Raw genomic sequence first — 27976 nt, forward strand, 5'->3', positions numbered from 1 at the left:
GAAAACTACCGAGCTAGCTACGGGGAGAGGTGCGACTAAATACTTGGGGGAATAGGGGTACAGCAGGGGGCAGGGCAGGGTCGGAGCAGATACGAGGAACCTTCGGATATAAGGTTCGCCAGGTAACTTTGAATGGAACGATCCTGTAACGGCGCAGGCAAGACAATGGATCCGAATGCGGTATGAATCCACTCAGAGGCATATGGGAGTGCGTGGGGACTCAGTAACCTGGGAATAAAAACGCCCCCTCAAACGCCCTCCTGACGCTTGCCCATGGATGTCCAATCAGGTTCTATATTACTAGGAAAAATCAACTTTCTGAGACGTATCACGGACTGTAAGGGGACCTCTCTTAGTCGTACGTTACGATTGACAATCCTCTTACGTTTGTGGGGCTCACGTGACCGTAACTATTCACTTTTCTGAGTCGTAGTACGTACGGTTGGAAGTGCTGCAGGCGACGAATCGACAATGTTGCACCTAGAGCCTACGCGGGTTAGTCGGAGCTTGGTTCTCCTATGAGAGAACACTCAGGAGCCGTTCTTCAAAGACCGTTGCGGGTAGTTGCTGCCTGAGGCCTCCCGATTTACTAGGCGAGCATTTCTCCGCCAAACTTGTCATCTTCCAACCCTACGCTTTTCGCAGAAGGATAGCCTGCTTGGCAACGATAATGGGTGCATTCTTTTTTATCCTCCCAAAAGATCTAGTCTCCATTCATCTCATGGAATCTGAACACAGAGTTTGACAGTGCCGCAGGAACGATATACTTGGGCTATCGTCACTCAGATGCATACGACACGGACTGCTTGGAACTTTTCTCTCAAGTTTTGAACGGGGTCCTAAAAGGTAAGCTGAGGACAAAACTTCGCTGTGGATAAGGATAATTGAACGCTCTAGAGATTCCACACTCGATGCTCTGTATGAAAGCCTTCGAGTGAAATGGCAGCTGCCATACGATGCCTTCTATCCTTTCGGCGACCATCGTAGAGCGGGCATTGAGACTGTTTGGACCTTCGACCTGGACAATGACATGCTTCTCTTCAGCAAAAGGGATTGTGGCGGCCGCCTAGCTCTTCCACTTGTTCGCCAGCGCCCTATTACGATTAGTGACTTTGAACCGCTTGAGCCGCCAAGTCAGCCGACTTTAGGCTTAGGAGATGATTTTATGCTTATGCCGCCTTACTGGGAACCCAAACTCCACGTACTTGAAAGGAACAAAGCCTTTCTCTCCCGTGTACTGAACGATTTCGGCTATCAGTGGCGGCACATCCTTCGGAGTCGATACAACGACCTCACCTTCCGCAAACTGGCCCGAGACGTCATCCGAATAGCAACTCTAGACTTCAATGTCGTAGAGATTACGAAACCTCGACACGGCCAAACATCAGGGCCAATGGTGTGGATAGACTCTCTACCGGAATGGGATCCTTTTGATAGTCATTTTACCCGGGTTGGTCAACTATGGGTTGCAATGTCTCAAGATCTAAAAGGAGGTCTTTCACTGGTTCGGCGTCACATCTCCACAAAAACTGGAAATGCACCGAATTCATATCCACAATCCGCGGACGTTGTGGACACATACTTGATTCTATCGGTAAGGCATATTATCTTATGCCGCGCCGGTAGAGACAAAGTAGAATGGACGCAACCAGAGCCCTGCTTCAATGGGGTAGACAGTCTCTCAGGCCAGGCATTGGACATGCTCCTCTCAGCGACTTCTACAAGTCCGTGCCAAACACCAATCCACAATCTCCCCACCGAGATCCAAAACAAAATCATCCAATACACGTCTCAAGGTTCTGTAGAAGCAGCTAGGATGGGCTGCATTTTAGGGCTTGGCTTACCCTTTTTATGGAAAGATGGTGACTTGCCGCTAGAGAGAGAGGAAGCCCATAGAAACCGGAGCGAGATCACTCCAGCCGAGTCGCAACTCTGGTTCGATGGCTACATGAGTGGAATTTCATACAAAGGAAATCGACATCTGGACATCGGAACATTCAGCGACTAGGGATCGTGATTGAATTGAGGCATGCTAGGGCGAGAATCTGCGCAACTCTTGTGAATGCCGGCGCAGAGGATGAACTTGGAGAAGAACAATATCTGTTACCAATATCCTTGCGCTTCGAGAGTCAAACTCTGCTTGGATAGGCCATGATTTGCCATAGGCACTTGATCTAATTATTGAACGCTTTTAAATTCAAATAAAGCAGACCGTTTACTGAATGTTTACATTCAAAAACACTGCGCGATGAGAAAACAAAAACTATTTATAGCACGTCCACCCCAACTGACCGAGCCCCATCAAAACAAACTTGTCCTTCTGAACTCCCATAACTAACGCCAGCATCATACACTTCACCCTACGCTCCGTACCACCCTAACCACCAAACTTCTAGTCTCCTGCTCATCAACTGCATCGAGTAAATTAGACAAATGGGAGCGGATTCTGCTTCAGATAATGCGCCCATCGGGTAATACTATGTACGTCCCTTCGCAAGTGCATCCTCTGAGTTAGCGGTGTGAGAGTGCCGCGATCCGCCCTGTATATCTTAATCTCCATTCCGATATGGACGATTCCATAGACCTGTTTGGAGGCAAAAAGAGGACTAAGATTCTTGTCTTGGATCAGATCCCTGTCATGACTTTTTCTGTCTTCTAATCTCTTCTAGCCAGTCCGCATCATTTACAGCCTTCAACCAGCTCGAAATTCTCTTGAAACCCACTCTTGGCTCAGCCTCTACCCCTCGAACCCTTCATCAAACAATGCAGTCCCCGCAGCTGTCCTCTCCTCTTACTAGACGAGGGTAGGCTTAATGTTGGTGGAATTGAAGAGTATTACGAGCTACAGAGGAAGTGGCCTGATACTGTGTCCATTGACATAGATAAAGAAGGTGGAGATGAATCCTCGCATTGATCAACCTTTCATCCGAGGTCACTTATGGAAGGAGGGTCTACGTAAGCTATTAGGGGTGTCGTGTGCTTGACGTGGCAATGTACGTAGTCTAAGCAAGCTTTCTGAATATTCCAACCTCTGCAGGCGTCATTTCTAGCAATGTATGCGCAGAAAAGATAAGACGAAGTGAATGGAGGATTGGGGTGCCTGATTCAGCCCTACACGAACTCCGTCAGCCACCCGTACACAAGCTAGCACGTCATCTGCGCCAAGATGCATTCAAAATTTCACAGGGAAGTTGCGACCTCAACTTTGATTGGGGATTGACAAATACTCCCAAACAATTCAAATAGTCTGCAGATTCTCTCGTATTCTGCTACCACGCTCTTCCTCTTAACAGCTGTCAATTATCCTCTGTTTCGTCCTTCCGAGGACTAACAGCTTCATCATGGCGACGTATGCTTCTTCATACCCCTCTTCATACCCCTCCTACACGCCATGCCCCGCCACAATGAAGAGGCCGGTTCACTGACAATGAGTTCAGGAACATCACATGGCATCCATCCCTCTCCCGCAGCGAGCGTAACACGTACCGCAAGCAGCGCGGCTTCACAATCTGGTTCACCGGTCTCAGCGCGTCCGGAAAATCCACCATTGCAACCGCCCTCGAACAACACCTTCTGCACCTCGGACTTGCGGCATACCGTCTCGACGGCGACAATGTGCGATTCGGGTTGAATAAGGACCTAGGTTTCTCAGAGAAGGACAGGAATGAGAATATCAGGAGGATCGCTGAGGTAGCGTGTTTCTGTTACCCCATGTTATCCCACGATGCCCCCACGTTGGCGGCATTCACATGTGGAAGCACGCGAGCGTTGGGAGCGGGAAGGCTCATCCATGGTGTGGATTGACTTAGCGTATAGGTTGCCAAACTCTTCGCCGATTCCGCAACCATTGCCATCACGTCCTTCATCTCGCCGTACCGGGTTGACCGCGCCATCGCACGCGACCTGCACGCTGCTGCCAACGCTGCACACCCAGAGGACGAGCCGCTACCCTTCATCGAGGTCTTTGTAGACATCCCGCTTGAGATTGCCGAGCAGCGCGATCCCAAGGGACTGTACAAGAAGGCTAGGGAGGGCAAGATCCCAGAGTTCACAGGGATTAGTGCGCCATATGAGGAGCCGGAGAATGCCGAGATCACGATAAAAAGTGCGGAGAAGAGTGTGGAGGAGGCGGTACAAGAGATTGTTGAGTATCTGGATAGCAAAGGATTGCTTAAGTTGAGCAGTGCCGATGGGAGAGGGTTGGAGTATTGAATGAAAAAGGCATTTTTAAATGATATGTGCACGGTTATGCAAAGGGTTAGTTAGCCGAAGACATCACGTTGAGTAAAGTAGACTTAGTTCCATTATAGATTCATAATGACGGAATTGAATCTTGTGTTATAATTCTCTTTCATTCGTATCGATAACTATGCAGGGCAAACATGACTCTGTTCAGTAATGTTTCTCATTCTTCTCCTATGATGATCACCACTTTCGAGGTTAACCAGTATTTCTCCAACCCCTTCCCACAACGCATGGCCATTTTCACATACGCCTGATCTCCCCGTGTTATTGATGATTGGCGCGGAAACTCCGGTAATCTGCTCCTCAGATCTAGATTACAAGCAATGGTTCACGAAATTTTAGGAGTGAATGGGAATTCTCAAACACACGAACTCTCCACCAGGTTGAGAGCTTTCCCCCCCAAACAACTATCCATTTCGAGTGTCGATGCTTGGGATTCTTGTTTTTCAGTAAATCTTAATTGGAAGTTGAAGTTAAATGTTTTTAGGACGCAGCATCCAGTGCAGCTCTAAGAAACTACACAACAGAGTAGAAATGAAAGGACTATCATTATTAGTCCCATAAATTTAGGTTGTTATTTTTTTTCAACATCAAATTTGAGAATGCAGTGTGGTTGGGGAGCCAGAGTTGTAGTGCGAGTGCGCGCGCTTAGGTAGGTAGAAGGGAGAGGGAAGGCGGCGGGAGACACAGGGTCGTGTGGTGGACACCTTGGCGACCTCTGCCCAGGGATGAGGGCTGCCTCTTCTCTATCTTCGAACATTCATTACGGCAAAATGACACCCTGCTCCATACTCTTTTCAGCACACAAATTACATTATGTTGTCTTCGGGAACGCCTCATCGAAAAATTCAGCGCGGCAATCAAGCCTGACGGCACGCGGTATTGGCACCGAAAAAGAGGCTTGAGCTTTGACAATGTAGCTTTTGGTCAAAACCTGGGCGCAAAAGATATCATGAGATAAGATGAACGACGGAAGCTCGATGTAGTCGAAACTCGATGTGGTCGAAGAAATGAAGAGGAAACTTTTTTTTCCAAACTTTTGCACAACATGGGGAGTATCTTGAAGACCCAAGGATATGGCCTACAATGAGAAAACTATAGATCGATGAAGAACATCTTCACCTTCAAAGCCAAAAAATGAAAACCTAAAACCTAAAACCTAAAAGGTCAGATATGGCGTTGACGGAGAGAAGCGCGGCACTACCCACTTCTCGCATGATCGCGATCAGCACGAAAGAAGAACGATAACGTTAAACTGATACAAAATATTCACTTTCACAACCCTGTAGAGCCTCAGCATAATTTACACATTCCCCCTGAATGCACCCCCCAAAAGCATCCCAAAACACGTCTCCTCGGCTAACCCTGGAAAGTAGCAAGTTCCTCCAGACCGCTCGCGAAGGCCGTTCTCGACCATTGGACACGCCGGGGAAACCGGAAAACAGTACTCGGGCCGAGGCGCGGCATCGGAACAATTGAAGGTGTGAGTGGGCAGAGAATCGGCTGTGTCGGCTGCTGGCTCGGTTGTTGGGGGAAAACGTGGTGTAGGTTCGCAGTTCCTTTTCCCAACGTTCCGGGTTTGATGAGGCGACTTTTGAGGCTGGGCTCGAAGGAAAAAAGCATGAGGGTCGGGGAACGGGGACGGGGATAGGGACGGGGAAATTGGAGCTGGGAAAAGCAACAATGTTATCTGTCTCGGGGGGTACGGTAGATAGGAACAATGATGCTTGTGATGATTGCAAAAGTCGTCACAAAAATGCTGACCTGGTTCGCGATACGAGCAGCAGCAAGTTCTCGAGACCAAAGGGTCCGTTTCAAGGGTTTTTGGATCAGCTGTCACAACAAGCTCACCCTTGTGGTCACTCAGGAACATGCAGCTGTGGAAAAAGCAACGAAGCTGGAAGGAATAAAACAACAGGTCATTGGTTGGATGACTCTGCCGCGATGAATTTTGCGATCTCCACGAACCCTCGCAGATTCGGTGTGCACCACGGATCTACACCTCTCTTGTCATACCCATCATCTCCACCCTAATCCTGTGCCTAGCTTGAACAAACAATAGAGAGACATTACCTGGAGGAGAGATACCTCCTCCTACGACATTATATAAAGAGTTCCCCCGATCTGTTTCGATCAAAAGGAGAGTTGTGATATCCATGAGTAGCCCCACCCAGTAGCATGCACATGCAAGTGAAAAACAAAACGATTTGAAAACACAGCGAAAGCAAAAGTAAAAGAAAATTTCCCAGCCCGGGCCATATATCCAGAGTTCTCCGATGAGAGGAAAAGAGTCGCCGAGATATTTCCCACACGCCGCGCCATGAATTTGGAATAGACAGGTAGAGGGGGTGTGTATTAGAATTAGTAGAAAAGCTGGAGGCGCGTGTACAGTCGTTACGCACAGCCACCGAATAAACCGCATATTTAGAGAGAAAGTGAAGGAGATGTACCCATTTTGTGTAAATCCTCCCAATATGGAATGCAGGACCGAGGGCGCTGGCAAGGTAAAGAATAGTGCAGTTGGGGTTCTCCACTCGAGGTGCGAGACCGGGTATATCCCTAAAACCATGAAATCCGAACACGAAGATGAGCTAGTGCGCTTTAACGCCGTAGCCCTTGAAGAGCTCAATAATAGGTGTCTATGACCTGAAGTCCCGGGGTCCCTGGTTGGCAAAGATATAGGATTTTGGCTGGGGCTCGGTGACTCTTCGAAGAATCGGACCAGGAGCGGAGCCTTGAGGGTTGTACTCGTGTACAAGAAACTCTGGCATCGTGACGGGTGGTGCGAATGGGACGTTGTGGTGAATGCCGTTCAGATTGATGTCCTTGAATTGCTGGTCATAATTCAATTGAAAGTCACCAAAATTATCAGTGTATGACACCTGAGGCACGTCTGAATGGGGATGGCCGCCATCGGGTAGGGAGGGCCTCCTGAAGTGTGACGGCTTCGGCTGCACGATAGTGAGATCTGAGGTTGAGTGGAATCCGGCTCTCATTTGCGGCGGATGCATGAATGAGCGAGGGAACGACTGTTGTGTCGCTGGGGCCGACTGGGGAGGGGTATCCCGATACAGGTTGTCGTTAGCAAAGCGAGCTTGATTAATTTGGGCAACGTCCAACGGTGTGGATGGCGGCGACGCAGTGTTCGACGAGTACAGTCCAGCCGGCTGAGGTTCTACAGACCAAGGGACATTTAGGCTTTCTGGGCTACTATGTTCGGGCATAGGTGGGTGACTCCTGATGACTGTATTGCTTTGCCAATAAGGAAAGCGCCCCATCTCGTTAGGGGTCGAAGGAGTAGGAGGGGCAAGACTTCCACCCTGTCCGACAATAGCAGTGCTGGACGCGGAAAAGGTTCTTTGGAACTTCGGAGACGCTGCGGCCTCTGCAAAGGTCAAGGCCATTGGCGAGCGCTGCGCCGAGCCTGGAGCAGGCTTCTGGATGCGGCCGGCGGAACTTGGAATCCCAGAGGATCTGATCCTTCGGAGAGTGTGGTCGTTGTTACCGCCTGGCGAGGGCATGCCGTTGGTATACGAGGAGCTTCTCAGAGTGCTAGGGTTTAGTGCGGTTGGGCGCTTATGTCTCCGCGCGGCAATGCTTGAGGGTTGGTTTGGCTGCTTGAAGCCGTCTGGGGTATGTCCGTTCTGGATGTGGATCGTCTCAATGGTATTGGCCAAGTTGGTCGTTGATGAGTTTCTTCGCGAGTAGGCATCATCAGCGAAAGCAGACGGGGGATCGAAATCTGAATGGCTTGTGCTGAGCTTCCGATCCTCGGCCTGACCGGGAGAAGACAGGATAGCATGGGCAGATGCATTGGCGTGTTGGTACATGTCAGCCTGTGAGAATGACTGGCCTTGTCCGTTTGGCCCCCAAAACGGTAATGTGTGCTCGGACGCCGAAGCCTGGGGCATGTTGTATGGTTCATCAAACGCATCGTCGCCGGCACTGGCTAGCTTTATGTCAGGTCCAGAGTTTTGCTCGTCCGTCCAGCCGGAATAGACCGAGGCGAGCGAGGCCACAGAAGAGGCATTTGGGCCCGTTGATGAGTGCGTGGTGCCCGTGGACTGAGCCCCCGAGAAGGGCGATGGCTCAGATGAGAGCGTGCCTGTACTGTTCTGCAGCTCAGCAGAGGAGTAATCCAACCCGGAGAAATCTGAAAACCCATTCAGGGGATCATTGCACGGGGCGGGCTCATTCGGAAGCGTAGTCGGCATGGAAAACGCCAAGTCGTTCGGAAAGTCTCGTGGGAGGCCAGTGTTGTCGTACGAAAATCCTGATTGTTGCGGAGGGAGCGAGGCTGCGTTGTGCTGCATGTAGGAGGCCCCGGCGGTCGCGGCCATGAACGAGTGCATGAGTGCGCTCGCGTTGTACGACATGGCGCGGTCGGTCTCTGGGATAGACCGAAGCGGGTGCATGTCGAAAGGCTGGTGGAGTGAGATTTGAGATCCCAGGTCTAGGGCTGACGGACCCTCGACACTCTCGACTGGGAGACATGTCGGGCTGATGTCAGCATTGACTGGGTAGAATTCTGGGGCCATCGGCGGCTGCGGCTGTGGCTGGTGTTGCTGCTGCTGGTGGTGCTGTTGCTGGTGCTGCTCTGTGTGAGGAGGAAACCGGGACGTCACGATAGGTATCTGGGGCGGGCCGTAGATACCCATGCCCATGTTGTACTGGTTCAGCTGCTTCTTCAGGTCCTGCTTGACCTTTGCGCGACGGTTCTGAAACCAATTCTACGCGTCATGTTAGCATGGCTGCTCGTCGCTGGGGGAACTAGATGGGACACTGACGTTGATTTTATCGATGGGTACGCCGAGGCTCTCGGCGAAGCCCTTCTTGACGCTGGTGCTGGGCTTGTGCTGTTGCTGGAAGTGGGCTTCGAGGATGTCGTGCTGCTCCTTGGTAAGGCGGGGCTTGACGTCGGCGCAGCCATTGTGGTGTTGCTTTGGGGGAGCTTCTGCTGCAGGCTTCGCGTTTGCGGGTGGATTTGATTGTCGCTGCTGGGCGGCGGGCTCGCCGTTGGAGTTCGCGAACGACCGCATTTGGGAGCCAAACTGGTCCATCCTTCGCGCGCCGCGAGGAGGCAGGCGCCGTCGTCAACAGCGCAGGCGGATCTCGCAGCGTCCCAGGAAGGAGGGGAATTTAGCGGTGCGTGTGAGTGTGCAAGAGCGAGCAGCGGTGCGGACAGCGGACCGCTCTATCAAAGACCCAGGCGATGCTCGCTTGCACGGGCGCGGGCGAAGCGGAACCTTGGAAATGAGAGGACGGAGTTTCAGGCTGCGCGGTGCGTGCAGATGCGTGCAGACAGAGTAACGAGCGACAGTTCTACGACACCGACTCTGGCGTGCTTCGCAGCAGTAACGAGAGAACTACCAGCGGATTGCACAGAGGCTGGGGATAGCGAGCGTGGTGAGGGCGAGGGCGAGGCGGAGGAAGAGGTCAGGAGAAAGCATAGTGCGGCTTTGCAGCTACTTGAGAGAGGCCGATGGGGCCCGCACGCGGCGGGAGAGGATGATGGCGGCGCGGAGTCTGTGCAGGGTGACGGCTCTGGCCCATCGCCCCCCATGATTGGCCCACGCCATCCAAGACCGCGCGCAAAACTCCGTTGGCATCCCCCATCCCAAAGTCCCAAAATAACCCCACGCGCATGATCGCCTACGCTTGTTGTCGACCACTCGCGAGGCCGTGGCCGTGTGCTGAGGTGCTGAGCGCAGCACTCCAAGTCGCTGGGGCATCATTCACTCCGCAGCCAAGTGTGGGAGCCGCTGATTCGAAGCCGGACCCCGATGCTCTGCGAGTGACTGCCACTCTGCTCGCCCAGGCCGCGAGCGCTTCAGCGGACCCTCGCGCTGCTCGCACCACTCCTGCACTCGCAACCCACGGCCCACGACTCGCGAGCCTGGGGCCCCAAGCTGGCCGAGGCTGCTCCTGGCGGCGGATGCACTGTCGTCGACATTCCGGCCTCGAGCGCAGCGGGGCGTTCGCGGCACAGGGGAAGACGCAGACACCGTGCCGCCCCATTGGTCGAGCGCGCCGCCGACGGCTGATCTGCTCGAATGGCTGTGGAAAGGGGAGACCAGTGCTGTTCCTTTTGTTACGCGAGCCTCTCATCTCGATACGCAGCGTGCCCACCAGCGTCATGCCAGCGCAATTCCGGGTGATGCGCACATGGACAGCGGCGATGAGGAAGGGGGCATGGGCCTCTGCCATCGGAGAATATTTCGTCTCCAGACCTCCCTCCACCACGACTCTTGAAGAGCGCAGTTCGGAGTCTGGGTCCTGCATGCTTCACGGCATTGCCGCAGTGGGTGAGATGCGTACGCGATGGGCGAACGAAGAGGCTGCGGGCGCTACTCCTACAGCCCCCCCCCCCTCCACCCTTCCCCCCACCCCACTCCTCAACTCTCCTATCCCTTTTTTCCGACTTCACCTCAAGCGCCGCCCCAGTATCTTCACCCATACGCCTCTTCCATTGCTCGTTGGCGGGCTACTGTTGCTCGCTCTGTTTGGCGCCCTCTGTCCTCCCCGCGCTCGTTGGGCAAGACCTTCGCCTTCGCCTGCCGTCATGGGCCTGACATCGTTCTCTCCACAGTGGCCGCTGATCTGCACAATCAAGGGGCACATAGTGCCTCCCGTCTGGCTCTCGGAAAGCGGCGCAGGGTGTCTGATTCCAGTGTTGAATTGTACCTTGCAGCGCCCAATCCTATTTGGTCTCTGTGCAACTGAACAATTTCTACGTGAACTTGGACTTGTCCGACGAATGCGGGTTCGCTGTTCGCCATTTCGGGAGTAACGGTGACCCTAACTTAGCTCGCTAGACATCATCCATGTATGTGCTGGCTGCGACAACACCACTTGCGGTGGCCAAGACTAGTTCCACCACCACCAGCTGAAGGGACCGGGGCCGGGGAACTGGTTGCACGGCAAGGGAGCACAGCCTCTTGTCATGCGCTTCGACGCTTCGAGGTTGGGACCTGTGAAAACCCTCGCGCGAGCACCTTACCTAGGCAAGAGATAACACGCTGGTCGTGATTTCTCTCTTCCAACTGACCTGCCAACGTGCCCAACTGCGTTGCACGAGAGTGACGGTACTCTTCTAAAGCAAGGAGACTCCCAGCCCCAACCTAGTCTTCTAAATGACGTTCAGCCATGCACTGTAACCTGTAACCGTTCTAGAAAATGGAATATTGATCAGAGTGGCTCAGACTTGTTCAAAAGGAAAAGACCATGCGATGCAACACAACCGTACGGTTAATGTGAGAAGAGTCTCCAAAAACCCCACAATGCCCTGGCTGTTGTCGGACGACATGGCAAGATGACATCGAATGAAAAATCAGCCTGCATCCTTCTTGTGGCTGATTTGATGATGGTTAGGCTGTGCATGCAAAAGCACCCTGGAGAAACAGTGGATTCGCAAGTTGTTTGTGAAGCTCACGTAGGGTCGCAGGAAATAGCATGGATGAATTGCCGAAGGATTCGGACACCGACAGCAATTCCCCGCTTAAAAAGGTGTCGCGTACAGACTTCTGACTGGAGGATGGGTAGGGCACAACTCCCACAGGGCGACTTCAAGTGTAGACGGTGAGACTTAAAGGTGTGCCTATAAAAAGCGACAACTAGCTAAACCGCCATCAGATTAGTGAGTTTTGGAATATTCTCACTTTTTTAGCTTCACAACCGTGCAAATTTTAAGTTAATGGATTGAGATTCATCAGTTGCTAGACGAGGGCATCCACGATTTCGACCTGTGCTTCCCCAGTTGTTTTATCCCATCCCTTGAGGGTCACGCTCCGCATATCACGGACAATCCAATCCGCGCCGGCTGCCTGCAACTGCTCCAGCGTATGCGTTGTCGCAAGTGCAACGACTTTGAATCCCGCCGCTTTTCCTGACCGCACCCCCGCAGGAGCATCCTCCAGCACAAGGATAGTAGGGTTTCGGTGAGAGAGATCGAGCTTCGTCTGTCCGAGTTCATAGCATGCAGGGTCTGGCTTTCCAATCTTCACGTCCTCTGCCACTACAAGGTTCTTTGGATGTGCTAGTTTCATGATATCGAGCCAGCCAGTGACTAAAGGTCGAGTTCCAGAAGTCACAATGCACCATGGCACCGAATAATGATTGAGCTGGTCTAGTAACGCTCGGGAACCTGCAATCTCGACAGCGTCTGAACCGAACTCTTTCGGGATCAGACCTTCAATGTGACTGATGTCTATCGCGCGGAATTAGCCATTTTCTGAGCTTGAATTTCGCCTAGTAAGAGTGTACGCACACTCCCAGTTCGCCAGTTTTGGCTCATAGATCTGCAACACATCGATTGATCTCCGGCCTGGAGCAACATGCTTTAGCTACCATGTTGGAAAATAGAGGTGGAGCCGAACCATGAGACGTAGCCAGGATAACATCAGGATCTACTCCGATCTCATTCCCTATCCTGAAGGGTTAAGCGACCAGGGCCGAGGCAGCTTGAGAGGGTCATACCGTTGCCAGTTTTTTATCACTGCTTCGGTAGAATCGATTATCGTTCCATCCATGTCAAACAGCTAAGGAAAGGTCAGTCACATGGTTAATAAGTTTACCGTTGTACCCTAGATACTATCCCGCCAACCCACAGATAGGAACTAGAAGCCACTTGTCTTCGAGGAAGTGCCGCTGGGTGTGGAATAAGGACAGGTAACTTACCAGGCCGTGGCATGGTAGGACTTGGGCTGGGGCAGAAAACGATGGTGCAGGGACTGGGACTGTCATTGTGATATTTTGATGATAGACGATCTTGGGAGTGTAACTCTGAAATCGAGGCTTAAGTAGACGAACTAATATCGAGACCCAGCCTTCGACGTCTAGGCAATGCTGAGGCGAACACGACAGTGAGTGAAAAGAAAAGAGCTAGAAATCGACAACCTAAATGCTAGATCAGGGAAGCCTTCCAGCCAATGACTCTAGCGTGCGCGGAAAGTATTCCGACCTGAGGAAGGAACGGGCCAGATACTGCCGCTTCAGACCGCCTGAAATCTTGGCGTGCCGGGGTCGATTTTGCGAATTTCGAGTGATTGCAGTCCCCACACACAACAACCTCGAATCCTACGCAGCCTCCATGAAGGTCGGAAGTAAGCGTCTTTATCTCTGAAGGCGCCCATGGCTGTACTGATGAAAAGTCCAGAGCCTAAATCTAAGCGCGTCCCTGTGCGACTGCGGCAGAAGATTGTGAAAGCTTCCGCAGCGAAGCAACGGAAAGCACGAAAACTGGCCAAGAAGGTGGGGTTAGAATACTCTGCTATGATGCTCTCGAGGCTGATGATATGAAAGAACCCTGAATGGAGATCGAAAGTAAAAAAGGATCCTGGAATCCCGAATCTGTTTCCATACAAAGACAAGATCTTGCAGGAGATTGAGGAGACGCGAAGGCTAAAGGAGGAGGAGAAGGCCCGTCTTCGGCAAGAGGCTAAGACGCAGAAGTCTTGTCTAAATGATCCGGCAGATGCCATGGAGGACCACTTGGACAACTCCGAGTCAGATGAATTCGCCGATGTAGATTCTACAAACGGAGATTCCATGGAAGTGGTAAGCTTTGCGCTCGCCGTTATGACTCCACATACTAAAAAATACCTAGGATGATTCAAATCCTATGGCCGCGCTGCTTGCTTCTGCAAAAGCGCGCGCTGCCCAGTTTGACGAAAAGAAGGCACATGACGGAGACGAAATGGACGAAGATGATAACGACGAATGGGACGGCTTTGATGAAGACAACGGAAGCCCTTCCACCGCAATGATACATAAAGATTCATCCAGAAAGGCTTTTGACAAAGTATACAAGCAAGTTGTTGACTCTGCGGATGTTGTTCTGTACGTGCTCGACGCGAGAGACCCAGAGGGCACCAGATCTAAAGAGGTGGAACATATGGTCATGGCCGCAGACGGGGGCGCTAAACGCCTCATATTTGTTCTCAACAAGATTGATCTTATTCCGCCAACGACACTTAAGTCTTGGCTTGTCTACTTGCGCCGATCCTTCCCTACATTACCACTCCGGGCCTCAAAACCAGCGTCGAACGCAAGAACCTTCGACCATAAAGAGCTCACCATCAAAGGAACATCTGAAACACTGTTCAAGGCTCTTAAGACATTTGCGGAATCTAGGCAGCTCAAACGGGCCATCAAAGTCGGCATTATTGGTTATCCGAACGTTGGAAAGTCATCGGTCATTAACGCTCTCACTTCAAGGTTAGGGGGTAGGACCGCAGCATGTCCAGTAGGAGCGGAAGCTGGGGTGACCACCAGCCTACGTGAAGTCAAGCTGGACAACAAACTCAAGTTGTTAGACTCTCCTGGAATCGTTTTCCCAAATTCTAGTGAAGGCTCGAAAGCGAGCAAGGTTGAGGAACAAGCAAGACTCGTCCTCCTCAATGCTATCCCTCCGAAAGAAATCCACGATCCCGTTCCCGCGGTCAACCTCCTTCTAAAGAGGCTGTCCTCTTCGGCTGAGCTCTTTGCGAAGCTAACAGATGTTTACGACCTCCCACCTCTGCATACTGTTAACGGAGATGCGACAACCGACTTTCTGGTTCAGGTTGCAAGGAAGAGGGGTCGACTGGGGAAAGGAGGGGTGCCAAATCTTCACGGTGCCGCACAAGCTGTGATCACAGATTGGAGGGATGGTAGGATCCAAGGTTGGGCCGATCCTCCAACTATACCTGTTGTTAAAGCAGGGGCAGCACGGCCTTCTACCACTTCAACAGGTCTTGTCGTGGATCAGAAAGAGATTGTAATGGAATGGGCTGCTGAATTCAAGCTGGAGGGACTCTGGGGTGATGATGTAACCGCCGCAGTTGATACTATGGAAATTTAGGAGGGCTTTTGGTATTTCGAACGAATCCAATGCCTAGGTATGGCATTTCAAGGCGTTTTCGGACTTAATTGTCCCAAAATGGTAGACGACGTGAACAGCAATGCGCGTCCAATTGCACTTGGTAGACCCAACGATAAATACCAACTGAGACTGCAAAATCTTCAAGCGCGCTCGAAGAAGCAGAACTCGTAGTGAAGGGAAAAGACGCATGTGGAAGGCGTTTACCCCATTCTCGGTTAGTCGTTTTCACCCCTCAAAAACCCCACCCCGGCTTCCATCGGCTCTAGATCACAGCTCCGGATCACAGCTCCGTCACCATCGTCTACATTCAAAGCTACAAATTGCAGAGTACGCTCACCCAGGTTTCCAGTGCCATATACGCAGATAATTGCCTTCTCTATGGGTTCTTCAAAAGGCTTTCTATCTTTGTTTCAAATTTCAAAGTCCATCAATAACCCGTATGCAGCTTACTCTAGCGTGCGAACAGCTCCAAGAAGAAGCATGGCATCAATTGCAAATTTCAAAGTGCCCACGGTCAACAACGAGCCAAATGTAAGTTTCAGGTAGCATCATATGCCTTTAAAGCTAGTTGTCCTGCTTATGATAATACTAGAAACACTATACGAAAGGCTCTGAGGATCGTCAGAAGCTACAAGATGCTGTTGCAGCACTGAAGAAGCAGGCGCCACTCGAGGTTCCCCTAGCGGTCGGAGGACAATATGTAGGCTCTTTGCTCTCTATCGGACCTGAAGGCCCCTAGCTGATACCTTTCAGATCAAAAGTTCATATATTCTCACGCAACACGATCCTTCCTCTCACGCCGACATCGTCGCAAAGTATTCAAATGCAAGCACAGCAGAAGTAAATAAGGCCATCGGCTCGGCATTAGCTGCGAAACCAGCATGGGAATCCCTCCCGTTCGCCGATCGCGCCGCAGTGTTCCTAAAAGCGGCCGACCTCATATCCTCCAAATACCGATACGAGATCATGGCTGCAACTATGGTCGGACAAGGCAAGAATGCGTGGCAAGCGGAGATCGATGCCGCCGCAGAATTGTGTGACTTCTTGAGGTAGGATCCTTGACTACTTCGAAGGACAAGGCTAATGCAGACCAGGTTCAATGTGAAGTATGCCGAGGATACTTACGGACATCAGCCGGTACACAACTCTCCAGGGGTTTGGAAGTATGTCCCTAGTCTATGGTTAGCAGTGATGTTCCTGACCGTGCACCAGTCGCGTTGAGTACCGACCACTCGAGGGATTCGTGTACGCCATCACACCCTTCAACTTCACGGCGATTGGCGGCAATCTTCCAGCAGCACCAGCTTTAATGGGCAACGTCGTCATTTGGAAGCCATCTCCATTTGCCGTTGCTTCAAACTGGCTGATCTACCAGATACTCATTGAGGCCGGGCTTCCTCCGAACGTGATCCAATTTATTCCCGGTGACGCAGAAGAAGTTACCAAAGCAGTGTTGTCCCACCGGGAGTTTGCAGCTCTCCATTACACGGGGAGCACTGCAGTCTTCCGGTCACTGTACGGGAAAATAGCAACAGGAGTTGCAGATGGGAAGTACCAAGGCTACCCTCGCATTGTGGGCGAAACTGGAGGCAAGAACTTCCACCTGATCCACAGCAGTGCGGATATCACCAATGCAGTAGTACAAACTGTTCGCGGAGCCTTCGAGTACCAAGGGCAGAAGTGCAGTGCCTGCTCTAGAGCATATGTTCCGAAGTCGGTTTGGCCTCAGTTCAAGGATCATCTCGTGTTGGAAACCCAGGCGCTTAAGGTTGGCGATCCTTCAGACTTTTCGAACTTCATCGGTCCAGTGATCCATGAAGCAAGTTTCAAGAAACTCTCCGGTGCCATTGAAGATGCGAAGAATGACAAAGAGCTAGAGCTGTTGGTTGGTGGAAAGTATGATAGTAGCAAGGGCTACTATGTTCACCCCACAATTTACCAAACCACAAATCCTGACCACTCTCTACTCTCCCGCGAGCTCTTCGGCCCTATATTGGTCGTATATGTCTACGATGACAGCGCCCCAGCAGAAGCATTCCAGAAGATCTGCAAGCAGATCGACAAGACATCCGAATACGCTTTGACTGGAGCCGTCTTTGCCAAGGAAAGGGAAGTGCTAAGGTTTGCGGAAGAGGCGCTGCGAAACTCGGCAGGAAACTTCTATCTCAACTGCAAGTGTACTGGTGCTGTGGTGGGCCAGCAGCCATTCGGGGGATCAAGGGCCAGCGGGACGAACGACAAGGCGGGTAGTGCAAATCTCTTGGCGAGGTTTGTGAACGTGAGGGCTATCAAGGAAGAATTCGTGGCTACGAAGAAGGTTGCATATCCAAGTAACGAAGTATGAGACCCTAGTGATGCAGAAAGAACCCCGCTTGTCAAGGGGGATATGAAGTCGGCACGTAAAAGTCTTTTTTCCGGTAAAGATTGCTTACGGCCTTAAGCCAATTATATGCAGATATGATTCTTAAATACGAACTGTTAGTGCTTATTACACAGCACGTCCTTCCAAAACACAGAACATGACCTGGGCAAATTCTAGTTGTTATACCCCTTGCTGGAACCAGGGAAGATTACAAAATCCTGTCTTAGATTATCCTATCTTGTTTCACATTAGGCGAGAGGGGCAGTATCAGAGTTCGTCAGGGTCTGATATGTTTCCTCTCCCTAGATGTTGTTGCGGAAAATCGTCCCAGATTCATAAAGGCTCCCTCGGCCGAACTTATGATCTTTGTCTTAGCTCCTTACGAGATCCAGTCCCAGAATTTCGGGAACGCCGCCCGCCGCGGCTGGCAGCTATTCCTTATTAACCTTATCATCATCCCACGGTCGCAAGTCATCGGGACCGGAACTACAAGCTGCTTCCGATACCACCCCATACTTCCTCAACCCACGCTCCAGAAGTCTGAGGCTTCAACTACCGAGGCCTAGGGTTTGAACACCTGCAAACACCTGCAAACACCTGCCATCCCACCCTCCGCCTCAGTCCCTTGTCTATTCTCCCAGCATTCGTAAGTCCGTACTCAACACCAATAGCAATGGAGGGTGATGGGTTTGGGAGACTTGGGGACATTGGTGACAGATCACGCATGCGATTTCTGGTTTCTGCATTGTGTGGTGAGTGCATTGTGTGGTGAGGGTCCTCTGACTCCTTGCCAATGAGATATCGGAGGGGGCCTATCGAGAAGCTGGCGAAGTTTTGCGAAAGCATCTTGAATCTCCGACCCTCCGTTTTGAGATTTTCAAGTCAACGTACCTCGGCATTACCGCATTAGGAAAGCTCAGCCCAATACACAGGCCGCAGGCCGTCCCTGATGTCAACGATCCTGGTGACCCTCGCCGTGGTCTGGCATGCTGCTGAGCACCAAATGAACGGTGCGGAATCGAGAATTTTACGATTGGCTCAAGTTACCTTTTGGCGTCTTTGGACTTTGACGTCTTGGTGGCTTGGATGTGTATGTTCGGCCGAGGGCATTCGTCAAGGCTTTCAGGAGGAACCATGGAGTTAATGGTTGTGTCATTGAGAGGGGCAAGCATTTGATATTGAGAATGCCGCGTGGGCTATACTTTCCACGTGGACTTCTTTATCTTAGTCCTGTTTCCCTCCAGCCTCCTTTCAAGCCTTTGAAGTCAAATCCTATCATCCTTGTTCACTTTACTTCTTCGATACCTTCATTCACGGCACCGGCATGGAAAAGAGTGATGCCGATCTTGAGTCTGGGCAAGAGCCACAAGGAATACCCCACTGGAAATTGATCTTAGAGCAAGGCGTTGTAACTCAGGAGATTTCAAAATGGGACTACGAAGGCTCAGGGACCGAAGATGATCCATATGTTGTCGAATGGATTGAGAATGATCCTCGAAATCCGATGCAATGGGCGCGCACAAATAAATGGGTCATGTGTATAACTATGGCATTTGCGACTCTTACCGTGTCGTTCTGTTCGTCAGCGTACGCTGGAGGTATGTACGTGTCCTACAGTACAGAGTTTGGATGATGGGACTAACGTGGTATAGGTATCGGGCAAATCCTACAGCAATTCCGTACGAGCCAGGAAGTTGTCACTCTCGGTATCTCCCTTTTCGTTGTCGGTTTTGCCCTCGGGCCATTACTGTGGGCTCCCTTTTCGGAACTGTACGGCCGCCAAATCGTGTTTTTCGGAACCTTCGTAGCTTTCGTCGCTTTCAATGCCGGCGCTGCTGGATCCCAAAATATATGGACGCTTATTATTCTCCGGTTCTTCAGCGGTGCATTCGGATCTAGCCCTCTCACGAACGCCGGCGGTGTTGTTGCAGATCTGTTTACCGCAAAGGAGCGTGGCCTCGCAATGAGTGCGTTCAGTATCGCTCCATTCATGGGGCCTGTATTAGGTCCAATCGTAGGAGGCTTCTTGGGCATGACTGAAGGATGGAGGTGGGTCGAAGGTTTGATGGCCATTTTCTCCGGAGTAGTGTTCCTCGTAGCCATCCTTCTAGTCCCTGAGACTTACCCCCCGGTCCTCCTTCGAAAACGCGCTAAGACTTTGTCGAACATGACAGGTAAAGTCTATAGATCGAGGGGGGATATTGAGCAAGGTACTGTGACGATCGGGGAGGCCTTCTCGACAGGTCTGAAGAGACCTTGGATTCTGCTTTTCCGTGAACCCATTGTCTTTCTTCTTAGCATTTACATGGTCAGTGTAGCCCTCTTCTATGGCTATTGGGCGGACTTGTAGCTAACTGCTCTGAAGGCTATCATCTATGGAACTCTATACATGCTCTTCGGGGCCTTCCCAATCGTTTACCGAGAAGGCCGTGGCTGGAACGAAGGCATCTCTGGCCTCCCTTTTGTGGGCGTTGCTATTGGTATGGTTGCTGCTCTGGTCTATACGATCCTCTACGACAACAACCGTTATCTGAAATGCGTCAAGAACTCCCCGGCCGGGTTTGCGACACCCGAAGATCGATTACCACCTGCGATCGTTGGAGGTATTGTTCTCCCTATGGGATTGTTCTGGTTCGCCTGGACAAATTATCCCTCACTTCCTTGGGCGGCAAGTGTAGCGGCTGCCATGCCGTTCGGTTTTGGTATGGTGCTCATCTTCCTGAGCATCATGAACTATCTCATCGACGCTTATACGATCTTTGCTGCATCGGTCTTAGCTGCTAATGGCATCATCCGATCTCTCTTTGGTGCAGCGTTCCCTCTTTTCACTATTCAGATGTATCATAATCTCGGTAAGGGATCTTCTCCTCCCTGTAGTGCAAAAATTGACAGGACTAGGCATCCATTGGGCATCTACTATACCAGCATTCCTCGCTCTAGCCTGCCTCCCCTTCCCGTTCCTCTTCTACAAATACGGCGCCAAGATCCGCCAGAAGTGCAAGTACGCAGCCCAAGCTGACGAGTTCATGAAGCGTCTTCATGGACAAATCGCCCCGAAGGATGACGCGGTATCCGAGGAACATGAAGCATCCATCCAATCTGAAAAGAACACAGAGCAAGAAGTGGCGGGTTCTTACGAAGAGGAGACGGAACCTCGCTTTGCGGAAATGAAGACTGAAAAGGAGACACGCAATGACCTAGAGAAAGTCAGAACTGCCAGGAGTGGAAGAAGCGCTATGAGCGGCATGACCGGGATCAGTAGAAGAACGAGCGGAACAGGAGGAACGGGAGCGACCATGGAATACTACGACAACCCTTACGAGATAGATCGGGTACATACAAGGGAAAGTTTCAGGGAGGGCAGAAGCCGAGCCGGAAGCATGAATGGGAACGAAAGAAGGAGTCGAGCAAGCAGTTTAGTTAGGGATCCTGCTGCTGGTAGAAGTCGGGCTAATAGTAGTGCAGCAAAGTAGTTTCACATTTTATGGGAGAAGCCTAATGCTAGAGATGTGGTTTTTTGGGAGCTTAAGCATGGTCACAGTAGGGATCGAAATAGAGAGGCATATATGGCATGAGATACCAGTATTAGATTCAGCGTGCTAGAATAATTCTCTTCAATTGTAATATTTCATTTTACCACCTGACATGGAGCATGGCATGAGGGGCAAATCAAACAGAAATTTTATATGGTGTTGGCTTTCTATGTCATTCCCACAAGGGTTTAAGAGATAGAGCTTTAACATAATTATTTTCTACTTTAAGTGATAGTTTACCGTTAGTTAGTCCTGTGTGCAGCTGATTGGAGGACAAACGAGCGCCATTCTATGACAGGGGGCCTCAGCTGGTGGGGGCTGACGTTAAACCACACATAAATGGGCCCCAGGCCCATTTTTTGAGATTCGCTGCGCTCAAATATGCGTAGGTGTCACACCCAATTCTCATACGACGATGAATGCTAGCGTTACAAAGATTCAATTAGAAGGGAGGCCCGCCGCACGGCATGGACTGTTGAAGAGGGTCAACCCAACTACAACCCTTTCGCACGGAAACGGTCTCGCGAATCTCCAGATGTCGAGAGCTCCCTTCATGGGAGTCGCTTAGAGGAGACACGTATGGAGTCTTCGAGTACAGCTCTTGAAAGAATAGAGAGCGAAGAGCGAACCCACAAGCATGCTAATATACCACCTCCGACATGGGAATCGCATGAGCCATTAGAGATCATTGCTGAATTGAACTCAGCTGACAAGTCTGAAGAGAAAGAATCGTCGGGATTAGCAGAAACGGGAGCAAGCGGGGTATCGAAGGCAAGAAGAAGGTGGAAGCCTAAGTTTTCGAAAGCCTCTCAAGAGACAAATTCGGAATTTGAACACAAGTCGAACTATGTCGGAAACCCCACTATTTTGTTGCAACTTCGAATTATTTTCATAAATTGGATTAACATCCTTTTACCACTTATACCGGCTGGCTTTGCTGTCAATTACACCCATCAAAATGCAGTCATAGTATTCTGCATTAACTTTGTCGCTATTATTCCGTCCGCATTCGCGCTTGGTTTTGCGACAGAGGAATTATCGATGCGAGTTGGAGAGAAAATGGGAGCACTTCTGAACATGACATTTGGGTAGGAAACTACAAATTCACACGAGGAGCGTCACTGATTGTTCTTCAGCAATGCCATTCAACTCATCACCTCCATCCTACTCCTCAAAACCCGCCAGATTGACGTCCTCAAGTCGTCTCTCCTCGGCAGCATACTGTCGAATTTACTCCTGACCACCGGTCTGAGTTTCTTCCTTGGTGGCCTGAATCGTATACAGCAGTACTTTAACGTCACACTAGCCTTAACAGTCGGCATGCTCCTCTTATTGGCGGTGTTAAGTTTATTAAGTACGTAACTCAAGGGTACAAACACCATGATCTATTGCAAAGTCTGTAAGGTGCCACTCGAGTGGCGGTTCAAAAGACGCTACACAGATAAGGCAGTAGTTGTACCATAAAATTCCACTTTAGAGAATTGTACTGACTTTATACCCCTACTTAGTCCCCACGGCTTCGAAGCTCATGAACGACAACATCACTACTGATGACATTGCGGCTCAATCTCGAGGCACATCGTTCGTCCTTCTGTTCTCGTACGCACTCTGGCTAGTGTTTCAACTACGGACACACAATGAAGTATTTAACGAGCCATCACAGAAAGTCCCGAAAAAAAAGCCCACGAAAGTGGAAGAAGGGCAAGTTATCAGGGGCCTCGCGCAAATGGGGGGCGCCACTGCTGCCTCGAGTGGAGGCGGGATCCATGGAGCACGGCTGGTCCGTACACGTGCTGAGGAAGAGGAAGAACCCGACGAAGTCGAAGTGCCCAGTCTCAGCTTGCTAGGTGCCATTTTCACCCTCACCATCTCTGTCGTTCTTATAGCCTTCAACACGCAATTCGCAACCGACAGCATCCAAGGCCTTCTCCAACACCGCCACATCTCACAAACCTTTCTTGGCTTGGTCATCCTCCCGCTCCTAAGTATCGATCCGACATCCATCGCCGTGGCCATCAAAGACAAAATGGATATTAGCATTGCGCTCACGCTTGAGCGGTGCATGCAAACTGCGCTCATGATCGTCCCGCTCATTGTTCTCTTAGCATGGTGCATGGGCATTGCTGATATGAACTTGCAATTTGATGGCTTCTCAATCGCTGCATTGTTCGCATCTATCCTCATTGTAACATATATGGTGCAAGAAGGGAAATCTAACTGGCAAGTGTTTACCTCTTCAACGTCCCACTCGCACGTTTTATAGAATTCTACAGGCTAATTTCCCTCTTCTCATAGGCTTGAAGGCGCCCTTCTCATCAACGTTTTCGTCATTATTTCTGTCGCGGCTTTTTTCATTCGTTGAATAGATTTGGCTAGAAAAAGTGGAATCCAACCCATTCTAGGCTACCTTGCCCTAGCCGCAAACGCATGCTACCCCCATGCGTGAAATGACCTTCGCACAGAAAGACAAGTGGGTGTCACCCATTAAAGATATTTATTTCGATGTACGATAGTATCTCATTACACCATGGACCACGACTTAAATGAATTTGACCTGTCAAACCTCTTGCGAGTGAAGGGGGATGTTGAGAGGGGAATAATTTCTGTTGCATATCAGATCCTCGCTGTGCTCCGCTGGAAGCATCAATATAGAGTACAGGTAAGTCAGGCTCAGATGCAGATTCAGGCTGACATGTTGAGATGGATTGCCCTCCAAAGGTCATGCATCTCACTCGTACTTTCACCAAGTCACTCTTCACTCACTCACTTCCCTATTCACTTACTAGCCTGCTTACCCACCTCCTCACCCTACTTTCAAAAGAAGTAGCGTTAAAGGAGGAGCAGTCATGGCATCAGACTTAGATCTGAAAGTTAGTTAAGCAATTGAAGTTAGACACATGCAGGCGAATGGCGGCCATCCCAATAAAGCATTCGCAAACGGACCGGATCCAAAGGTCTTTGCCAAGTAAAGGAAAACAAAACTTCATATAATTTACTTTCAGCTAAACATTCAAAATTATTTAGGTGGGTATTGAGCGTCCCTATCCAGCTTAGGGTTGGATCCGTTATCCCAAACCACCATGACGCTCGAGCAGTAAGATCCAGAGTTCCCGATTTTGTGAGATATTCGCCCAGCCGATGAGAGAATTTATGTGCTCAGTCTAAAGCTCCAAACGATACGCGCCCACGCTCCTCAGATATTTACATTCACTTAGCACTTCAAGCTGAATTTGGTAGTGCGGTCGGACTTCATAGCACCCCAGGTGGTCTCATCGGCCTTCTTTCCGTTGTCGCCGATAGAGGCAGGCTTCCATGGCTCGTCGAAAGCCTCGAAGTAGAAAGCGTTGAAGCCCCAGTCGAGAAGGGAGCAGAAGCCGTTCTTGTAGAAGGTCTCCGCGTTCTTAACACCACCTTGTGCTGCGCCGTAGTCGGTGCCAACTATTACACGCGTTAGCCGCAAGTATTGCGCGAGGAGAGGAAGGGGATATGCGTACCAGCAGTAGGCCAGCCAGTCTCGCCATTCCAGATCTCAGGGCATTTGTCGTGGCCGCCAGCTTTGGCCTCGATGTGGGTAACAGCCTGGAACATATCGTCGAGGTAGACGTGTGTCGCGTTATCGGTATCGGCGCCCTGCCAGAAAGCGAAGGCGTTGACCAGGATAATATCAACGGTGCCGATGATGGGATCCGCGGTTCCGTCCGCAAACTTGTTCCAGCTGTCTGCCGTGCCGACCTTGATGCCGCTAGGGAGTGCCTTCTTCACCGTCTCGATCTTAGACTTCAGCTCGTCGCCAGTGAAGTTGCCGCGGTAGAGTGTCTCAGAGCCGACTGTGACGGCGTAGATCTGTTCGGTGTAGTCCTTTGCGACCTTGGTGATCGCATTGAGGTCGTTGTTGAACGACTCATCAACGTCGGGCCTGTGGAGCTCTCGTCAGCGGGTGTCCTCCCTCAAGTGCGGCAGGCCTGCTGCCATACCAGATGCCGAGCATAACCTTGAAGCCCTTGTTCTTCGCAGCCGGGAGAATGTTGGTGGTGAAGTTGCAATCGGACGCAGCATATCCGCGTACGACCTTAGCTCCAGCATTCTCGGAAATTGCCTTGAAGTCGTCCTCGTAGTCCTGCTGCGACTTGCACTCTCCACTAGCCTGCTTGGTGCCCAGAGCGAAGCCCATTGTGCCAGCGGCGGACACTATGGCGGGTGCCGCTGCGAGGGCCGATGCTGCAATCGCCGAAAAACGCATGTTGGCAAAGGTATACTCGCAGTGAATAAAGTGTTGGATAAAGTCAGGAAGGGCGGGTGGCGAAGGATCGAGCGCGTCAGAGGACGTGTGATGGAAGGGGAAAAGAGGTCAAAGGAATGACGAAAGAATTACAAAAGACAGACGAAGAGGTGGAGGAAAGAGTGACTGTACACAAGGTACGGAAAGATGTGAAGGTCGAAGTGAAGAGAGCAGGTGAGGCTTGCGAGAGATGAGCAGGAGAGCCCGGAGTCTTTCACCCTATCCTGTTTCGAAACGCCACCCATGCAGGAACACGCCAGGACCAGCCAACCACCGCCGTGAAGTTCCGTCAGGGGCGCCGCCTTATTTTTAGCTGTCCGGAACTATCTAACATCACGTGCTAATGTCCGCCGAAATTCACGTGTTGAATGTCCCTGGAAACATGGCGCCAGAGAGGCTGCGAACATGATATCGGCGATTTGGTTCAGAAATTGACCCCCTGTTGACGTTATACCCACCTCATCCAAGCAAGGGTGTTGGGACATACAGGCTGCCCTAATTATGTTCCACGTTCCGCCCATCAGATCCTGTGGTTTGTGGCTTCGGCGTTGGGAACACACTTAATAAACCATTCCCGCGAGTCGCTCCCTGCCCCGCAAAACTCTCTGCGTCTCATCTCATTGCGCAGCGGCACAGATTGAATATGCGCCTTTGCACCTAACCCATTCTTAGCTCGAATAGGTCTGCTTTTCTGCCTTCAGAAATGACAAGGCATCAACTCCTTGACTGTCATTGCAAGACCTAACCAGCAATGGCTCGTATTCTTCGGACGCGGACCATCGCCTTTTGTGCTGTTCTCATTGTCCTCCTCTACCACTTCTTGCCCAGCGAGAATGCGCCCTCGTTGCTTCCTCAAGCCGACACAGTGTCGCGTGCAGGGACACAGATACTCGCGCAGTATATGAACAATGCAAATGCAATCCCCCACATCGTCGCTACAAAAAGCTCCTTCCTGTGGAACACAGTTAAGTTCACGTATCCACCCGAACTCACGCCAAAGCTACCTCCTCCCGTATCGAATCGGCCGCGAATACAGCACGACTTCGGACGCGAGTCGTATAGTGTGACAGCTGTGCAGGAAAGAAGGCGTGAGGAGGTCAAGAGAGTCTTCGAGAAGAGTTGGGCAAGCTACAAGAAGCATGCTTGGATGAAGGATGCCCTGAAGCCGCTCTCTGGACAGTATGTGGACCAGTTCTCGGGCTGGGCTGCAACTCTGGTGGATTCGCTGGACACATTGTGGATGATGGGCATGCGCAGGGATTTCTATGAGGCAGTCGCAGCTGTGGCGACAATCGACTTCGGAAAGAGCACCTCCGGGTCGGTCAACATGTTCGAGACATGTATTCGATATCTGGGTGGCCTTATAGCGGCTTACGATTTGAGCGGTCACGAGGCGTTGAAGGCCAAGGCAGTCGAGGTTGGAGATCTGCTGTATGCTGGCTTCAATACAGAGAACCGCATGCCGGTCGACTTCATCGCGTTTGAAGATGCTAAGGCCGGCGGTGGACTGTACGTGGAAGACACGGTCGTTTCTGCGTCACCTGGCACCATCACCCTGGAATTCAGCCGTCTTTCGCAAATCACGGGAGATTCGAAGTATTATGCTGCCGTCTCTCATGTCATGGACACGTTCTCTGAAAACCAAAACAAGACCAAGCTTCCGGGAATGTGGCCCATGCACGTCTCGATGCGAAGGAAGGACGTCGTTTCTGGCTATCAGTTCACCATTGGTGGAAATGCGGACTCAATGTACGAATATCTCCCGAAAGCTCATGCACTCCTCGGATCCGCGTCTCCCTCCTCTGCGAAGTACGCAATCATGTCCCGGACTTTCATGGACACTTCTATGAACAACCTCTTCTTCCGCCCCATGGTTCCTGGCAATGAAGATATCCTCATCTCCGGCAACTGCGACGTAATCGATTATGAGGGTACGCCAACCCCACGCCTAGATCCCGAGAGCGAGCATCTCTCCTGCTTCATCGGTGGGCTTTTTGCGCTCGGGGGCCGTCTGTTCGAAAATGAAGCCTATCTTCAGACTGGCGCGAAGCTTGCTCGTGGCTGCATATATGCCTACAAATCGTTTCCAACCGGGATTATGCCGGAGCGCTACAACATGATGCTTTGTCCCGACATAAAGAACTGTAAATGGGACGAAGAGCAATGGGTATCTGAGCGTGCAAAACGCAAGGAATGGGTAGAGCATCTACCTAAAGGCTTCACGACGGCGAAAGACCCTCGATATATCCTAAGGCCGGAAGCCATCGAAAGCGTCTTTGTCCTTTGGCGGATTACTGGACGAGACGAATTTAGAGAAGCTGCGTGGGACATGTTTCAAGCCGTGGCCAACGCAACAGATACACCCTTTGCGAATGCAGCTGTCAGCGATGTGACCGTCGTTGGGAGCCAGCAGCAGGATTACATGGAGAGTTTCTGGATGGCTGAGACGTTAAAGTATTTTTATCTAGTGTTTGCAGATCCTGAACTAATTAGCTTGGATGAGTTTGTGTTAAATACTGAGGCGCATCCATTCAGGTTACCTAAAGCATAGGTGGACTTTGGGGGTGAAGGGATCGTACGGCATATTCGCACCTATTGTAGTACAATGGCAGAACAGGTTTAATTAGGTTGGCCTCTTGCTGGAACCAGAGAGAACATCGCAAGATCTAAACTTCTGTTCTCAAATTCCCCTGCCA

At 51.0% G+C, this 27976-nt stretch overlaps 11 protein-coding genes across 11 annotated transcripts; 8 read left to right on the forward strand and 3 right to left on the reverse strand.

Moving 5' to 3' along the window:
- Positions 1-273: 273 nt before the first annotated feature.
- On the forward strand, positions 274-2118 carry BDR25DRAFT_366887 (uncharacterized protein; the record flags this gene model as incomplete). Its single annotated transcript, XM_033696978.1, has 2 exons — positions 274-358; positions 900-2118. The coding sequence occupies 2 exons, from the start codon at positions 274-276 to the stop codon at positions 2006-2008; spliced, it is 1194 nt and encodes a 397-aa protein (XP_033548968.1). The 3' UTR covers positions 2009-2118.
- Positions 2119-3193: 1075 nt separating this feature from the next.
- On the forward strand, positions 3194-4290 carry BDR25DRAFT_302897 (adenylyl sulfate kinase). Its single transcript, XM_033689900.1, has 3 exons — positions 3194-3349; positions 3438-3690; positions 3817-4290. The coding sequence occupies exons 1-3, from the start codon at positions 3342-3344 to the stop codon at positions 4210-4212; spliced, it is 657 nt and encodes a 218-aa protein (XP_033548969.1). The 5' UTR covers positions 3194-3341; the 3' UTR covers positions 4213-4290.
- Positions 4291-6725: 2435 nt separating this feature from the next.
- On the reverse strand, positions 6726-9409 carry BDR25DRAFT_18609 (uncharacterized protein). Its single transcript, XM_033684248.1, has 2 exons — positions 9033-9409; positions 6726-8975 (listed from the first exon to the last, which is right to left on the reverse strand). Exons 1-2 carry the CDS (start codon positions 9303-9305, stop codon positions 6885-6887), a joined length of 2364 nt encoding a protein of 787 aa, XP_033548970.1. The 5' UTR covers positions 9306-9409; the 3' UTR covers positions 6726-6884.
- A 480-nt stretch (positions 9410-9889) lies between these two features.
- On the forward strand, positions 9890-11129 carry BDR25DRAFT_393060 (uncharacterized protein; the record flags this gene model as incomplete). The annotated part of the gene is made up of 2 exons (XM_033698237.1): positions 9890-11008; positions 11061-11129. Coding segments are annotated over 2 exons (1188 nt in total), but the record flags the coding sequence as incomplete, so codon positions are not given.
- An 831-nt stretch (positions 11130-11960) lies between these two features.
- On the reverse strand, positions 11961-13161 carry BDR25DRAFT_284611 (HAD-like protein; the record flags this gene model as incomplete). Its single annotated transcript, XM_033688123.1, has 5 exons — positions 12922-13161; positions 12721-12782; positions 12621-12673; positions 12512-12568; positions 11961-12451 (listed from the first exon to the last, which is right to left on the reverse strand). The coding sequence occupies exons 1-5, from the start codon at positions 12985-12987 to the stop codon at positions 11961-11963; spliced, it is 729 nt and encodes a 242-aa protein (XP_033548972.1). The 5' UTR covers positions 12988-13161.
- Positions 13162-13312: 151 nt separating this feature from the next.
- On the forward strand, positions 13313-15208 carry BDR25DRAFT_259542 (uncharacterized protein). The gene is made up of 4 exons (XM_033686592.1): positions 13313-13346; positions 13400-13494; positions 13546-13800; positions 13850-15208. Exons 1-4 carry the CDS (start codon positions 13334-13336, stop codon positions 15083-15085), a joined length of 1599 nt encoding a protein of 532 aa, XP_033548973.1. The 5' UTR covers positions 13313-13333; the 3' UTR covers positions 15086-15208.
- Positions 15209-15406: 198 nt separating this feature from the next.
- Positions 15407-17598, forward strand: BDR25DRAFT_333541 (delta-1-pyrroline-5-carboxylate dehydrogenase 1). The gene is made up of 5 exons (XM_033692846.1): positions 15407-15637; positions 15699-15806; positions 15860-16155; positions 16201-16269; positions 16319-17598. Exons 1-5 carry the CDS (start codon positions 15485-15487, stop codon positions 17448-17450), a joined length of 1758 nt encoding a protein of 585 aa, XP_033548974.1. The 5' UTR covers positions 15407-15484; the 3' UTR covers positions 17451-17598.
- Positions 17599-18617: 1019 nt separating this feature from the next.
- On the forward strand, positions 18618-21177 carry BDR25DRAFT_284620 (MFS general substrate transporter). Its single transcript, XM_033688124.1, has 4 exons — positions 18618-19066; positions 19121-19776; positions 19834-20320; positions 20367-21177. Exons 1-4 carry the CDS (start codon positions 18793-18795, stop codon positions 20939-20941), a joined length of 1992 nt encoding a protein of 663 aa, XP_033548975.1. The 5' UTR covers positions 18618-18792; the 3' UTR covers positions 20942-21177.
- A 334-nt stretch (positions 21178-21511) lies between these two features.
- On the forward strand, positions 21512-23493 carry BDR25DRAFT_284625 (uncharacterized protein). Its single transcript, XM_033688125.1, has 4 exons — positions 21512-22089; positions 22138-22355; positions 22510-23221; positions 23297-23493. Exons 1-4 carry the CDS (start codon positions 21581-21583, stop codon positions 23361-23363), a joined length of 1506 nt encoding a protein of 501 aa, XP_033548976.1. The 5' UTR covers positions 21512-21580; the 3' UTR covers positions 23364-23493.
- A 475-nt stretch (positions 23494-23968) lies between these two features.
- BDR25DRAFT_259554 (glucan 1,3-beta-glucosidase-like protein) lies at positions 23969-25403 on the reverse strand. The gene is made up of 3 exons (XM_033686594.1): positions 24976-25403; positions 24496-24917; positions 23969-24439 (listed from the first exon to the last, which is right to left on the reverse strand). The coding sequence occupies exons 1-3, from the start codon at positions 25239-25241 to the stop codon at positions 24213-24215; spliced, it is 915 nt and encodes a 304-aa protein (XP_033548977.1). The 5' UTR covers positions 25242-25403; the 3' UTR covers positions 23969-24212.
- A 486-nt stretch (positions 25404-25889) lies between these two features.
- Positions 25890-27892, forward strand: BDR25DRAFT_302905 (seven-hairpin glycosidase). The gene has a single exon (XM_033689901.1). It carries the CDS (start codon positions 26032-26034, stop codon positions 27829-27831), a length of 1800 nt encoding a protein of 599 aa, XP_033548978.1. The 5' UTR covers positions 25890-26031; the 3' UTR covers positions 27832-27892.
- The last annotated feature ends 84 nt before the right edge of the window (positions 27893-27976 follow it).

Source organism: Lindgomyces ingoldianus (genome assembly GCF_010093535.1).
Source record: "Lindgomyces ingoldianus strain ATCC 200398 unplaced genomic scaffold BDR25scaffold_12, whole genome shotgun sequence".
In the NCBI taxonomy this organism is placed as follows: Eukaryota; Fungi; Ascomycota; class Dothideomycetes; order Pleosporales; family Lindgomycetaceae; genus Lindgomyces; species Lindgomyces ingoldianus.

Bases quoted from the DNA above. Each gene is read 5' to 3' on its own strand.
- BDR25DRAFT_18609 (XM_033684248.1), bottom strand. From the start codon at position 9,305: ATGGACCAGTTTGGCTCCCAAATGCGGTCGTTCGCGAACTCCAACGGC. The intron at 8,976-9,032 runs GTCAGTGTCCCA...CATGACGCGTAG, and splicing joins TACCCATCGATAAAATCAAC to AATTGGTTTCAGAACCGTCG.
- BDR25DRAFT_302905 (XM_033689901.1), top strand. From the start codon at position 26,032: ATGGCTCGTATTCTTCGGACGCGGACCATCGCCTTTTGTGCTGTTCTC.
- BDR25DRAFT_302897 (XM_033689900.1), top strand. The intron at 3,691-3,816 runs GTAGCGTGTTTC...CTTAGCGTATAG, and splicing joins ATATCAGGAGGATCGCTGAG to GTTGCCAAACTCTTCGCCGA.
- BDR25DRAFT_259554 (XM_033686594.1), bottom strand. From the start codon at position 25,241: ATGCGTTTTTCGGCGATTGCAGCATCGGCCCTCGCAGCGGCACCCGCC. The intron at 24,918-24,975 runs GTATGGCAGCAG...AGAGCTCCACAG, and splicing joins AAGGTTATGCTCGGCATCTG to GCCCGACGTTGATGAGTCGT. The intron at 24,440-24,495 runs GTACGCATATCC...CGCGTGTAATAG, and splicing joins GACTGGCTGGCCTACTGCTG to TTGGCACCGACTACGGCGCA.
- BDR25DRAFT_259542 (XM_033686592.1), top strand. The intron at 13,495-13,545 runs GTGGGGTTAGAA...ATGATATGAAAG, and splicing joins CACGAAAACTGGCCAAGAAG to AACCCTGAATGGAGATCGAA. The intron at 13,801-13,849 runs GTAAGCTTTGCG...AAAAATACCTAG, and splicing joins ACGGAGATTCCATGGAAGTG to GATGATTCAAATCCTATGGC.
- BDR25DRAFT_284625 (XM_033688125.1), top strand. From the start codon at position 21,581: ATGGAGTCTTCGAGTACAGCTCTTGAAAGAATAGAGAGCGAAGAGCGA. The intron at 22,090-22,137 runs GTAGGAAACTAC...ATTGTTCTTCAG, and splicing joins CTTCTGAACATGACATTTGG to CAATGCCATTCAACTCATCA. The intron at 23,222-23,296 runs GCAAGTGTTTAC...CTCTTCTCATAG, and splicing joins CAAGAAGGGAAATCTAACTG to GCTTGAAGGCGCCCTTCTCA.
- BDR25DRAFT_284620 (XM_033688124.1), top strand. From the start codon at position 18,793: ATGGAAAAGAGTGATGCCGATCTTGAGTCTGGGCAAGAGCCACAAGGA. The intron at 19,067-19,120 runs GTATGTACGTGT...AACGTGGTATAG, and splicing joins TTCGTCAGCGTACGCTGGAG to GTATCGGGCAAATCCTACAG. The intron at 20,321-20,366 runs GTAAGGGATCTT...TGACAGGACTAG, and splicing joins TCAGATGTATCATAATCTCG to GCATCCATTGGGCATCTACT.
- BDR25DRAFT_333541 (XM_033692846.1), top strand. From the start codon at position 15,485: ATGGGTTCTTCAAAAGGCTTTCTATCTTTGTTTCAAATTTCAAAGTCC. The intron at 15,807-15,859 runs GTAGGCTCTTTG...GATACCTTTCAG, and splicing joins TAGCGGTCGGAGGACAATAT to ATCAAAAGTTCATATATTCT. The intron at 16,270-16,318 runs GTATGTCCCTAG...ACCGTGCACCAG, and splicing joins AACTCTCCAGGGGTTTGGAA to TCGCGTTGAGTACCGACCAC.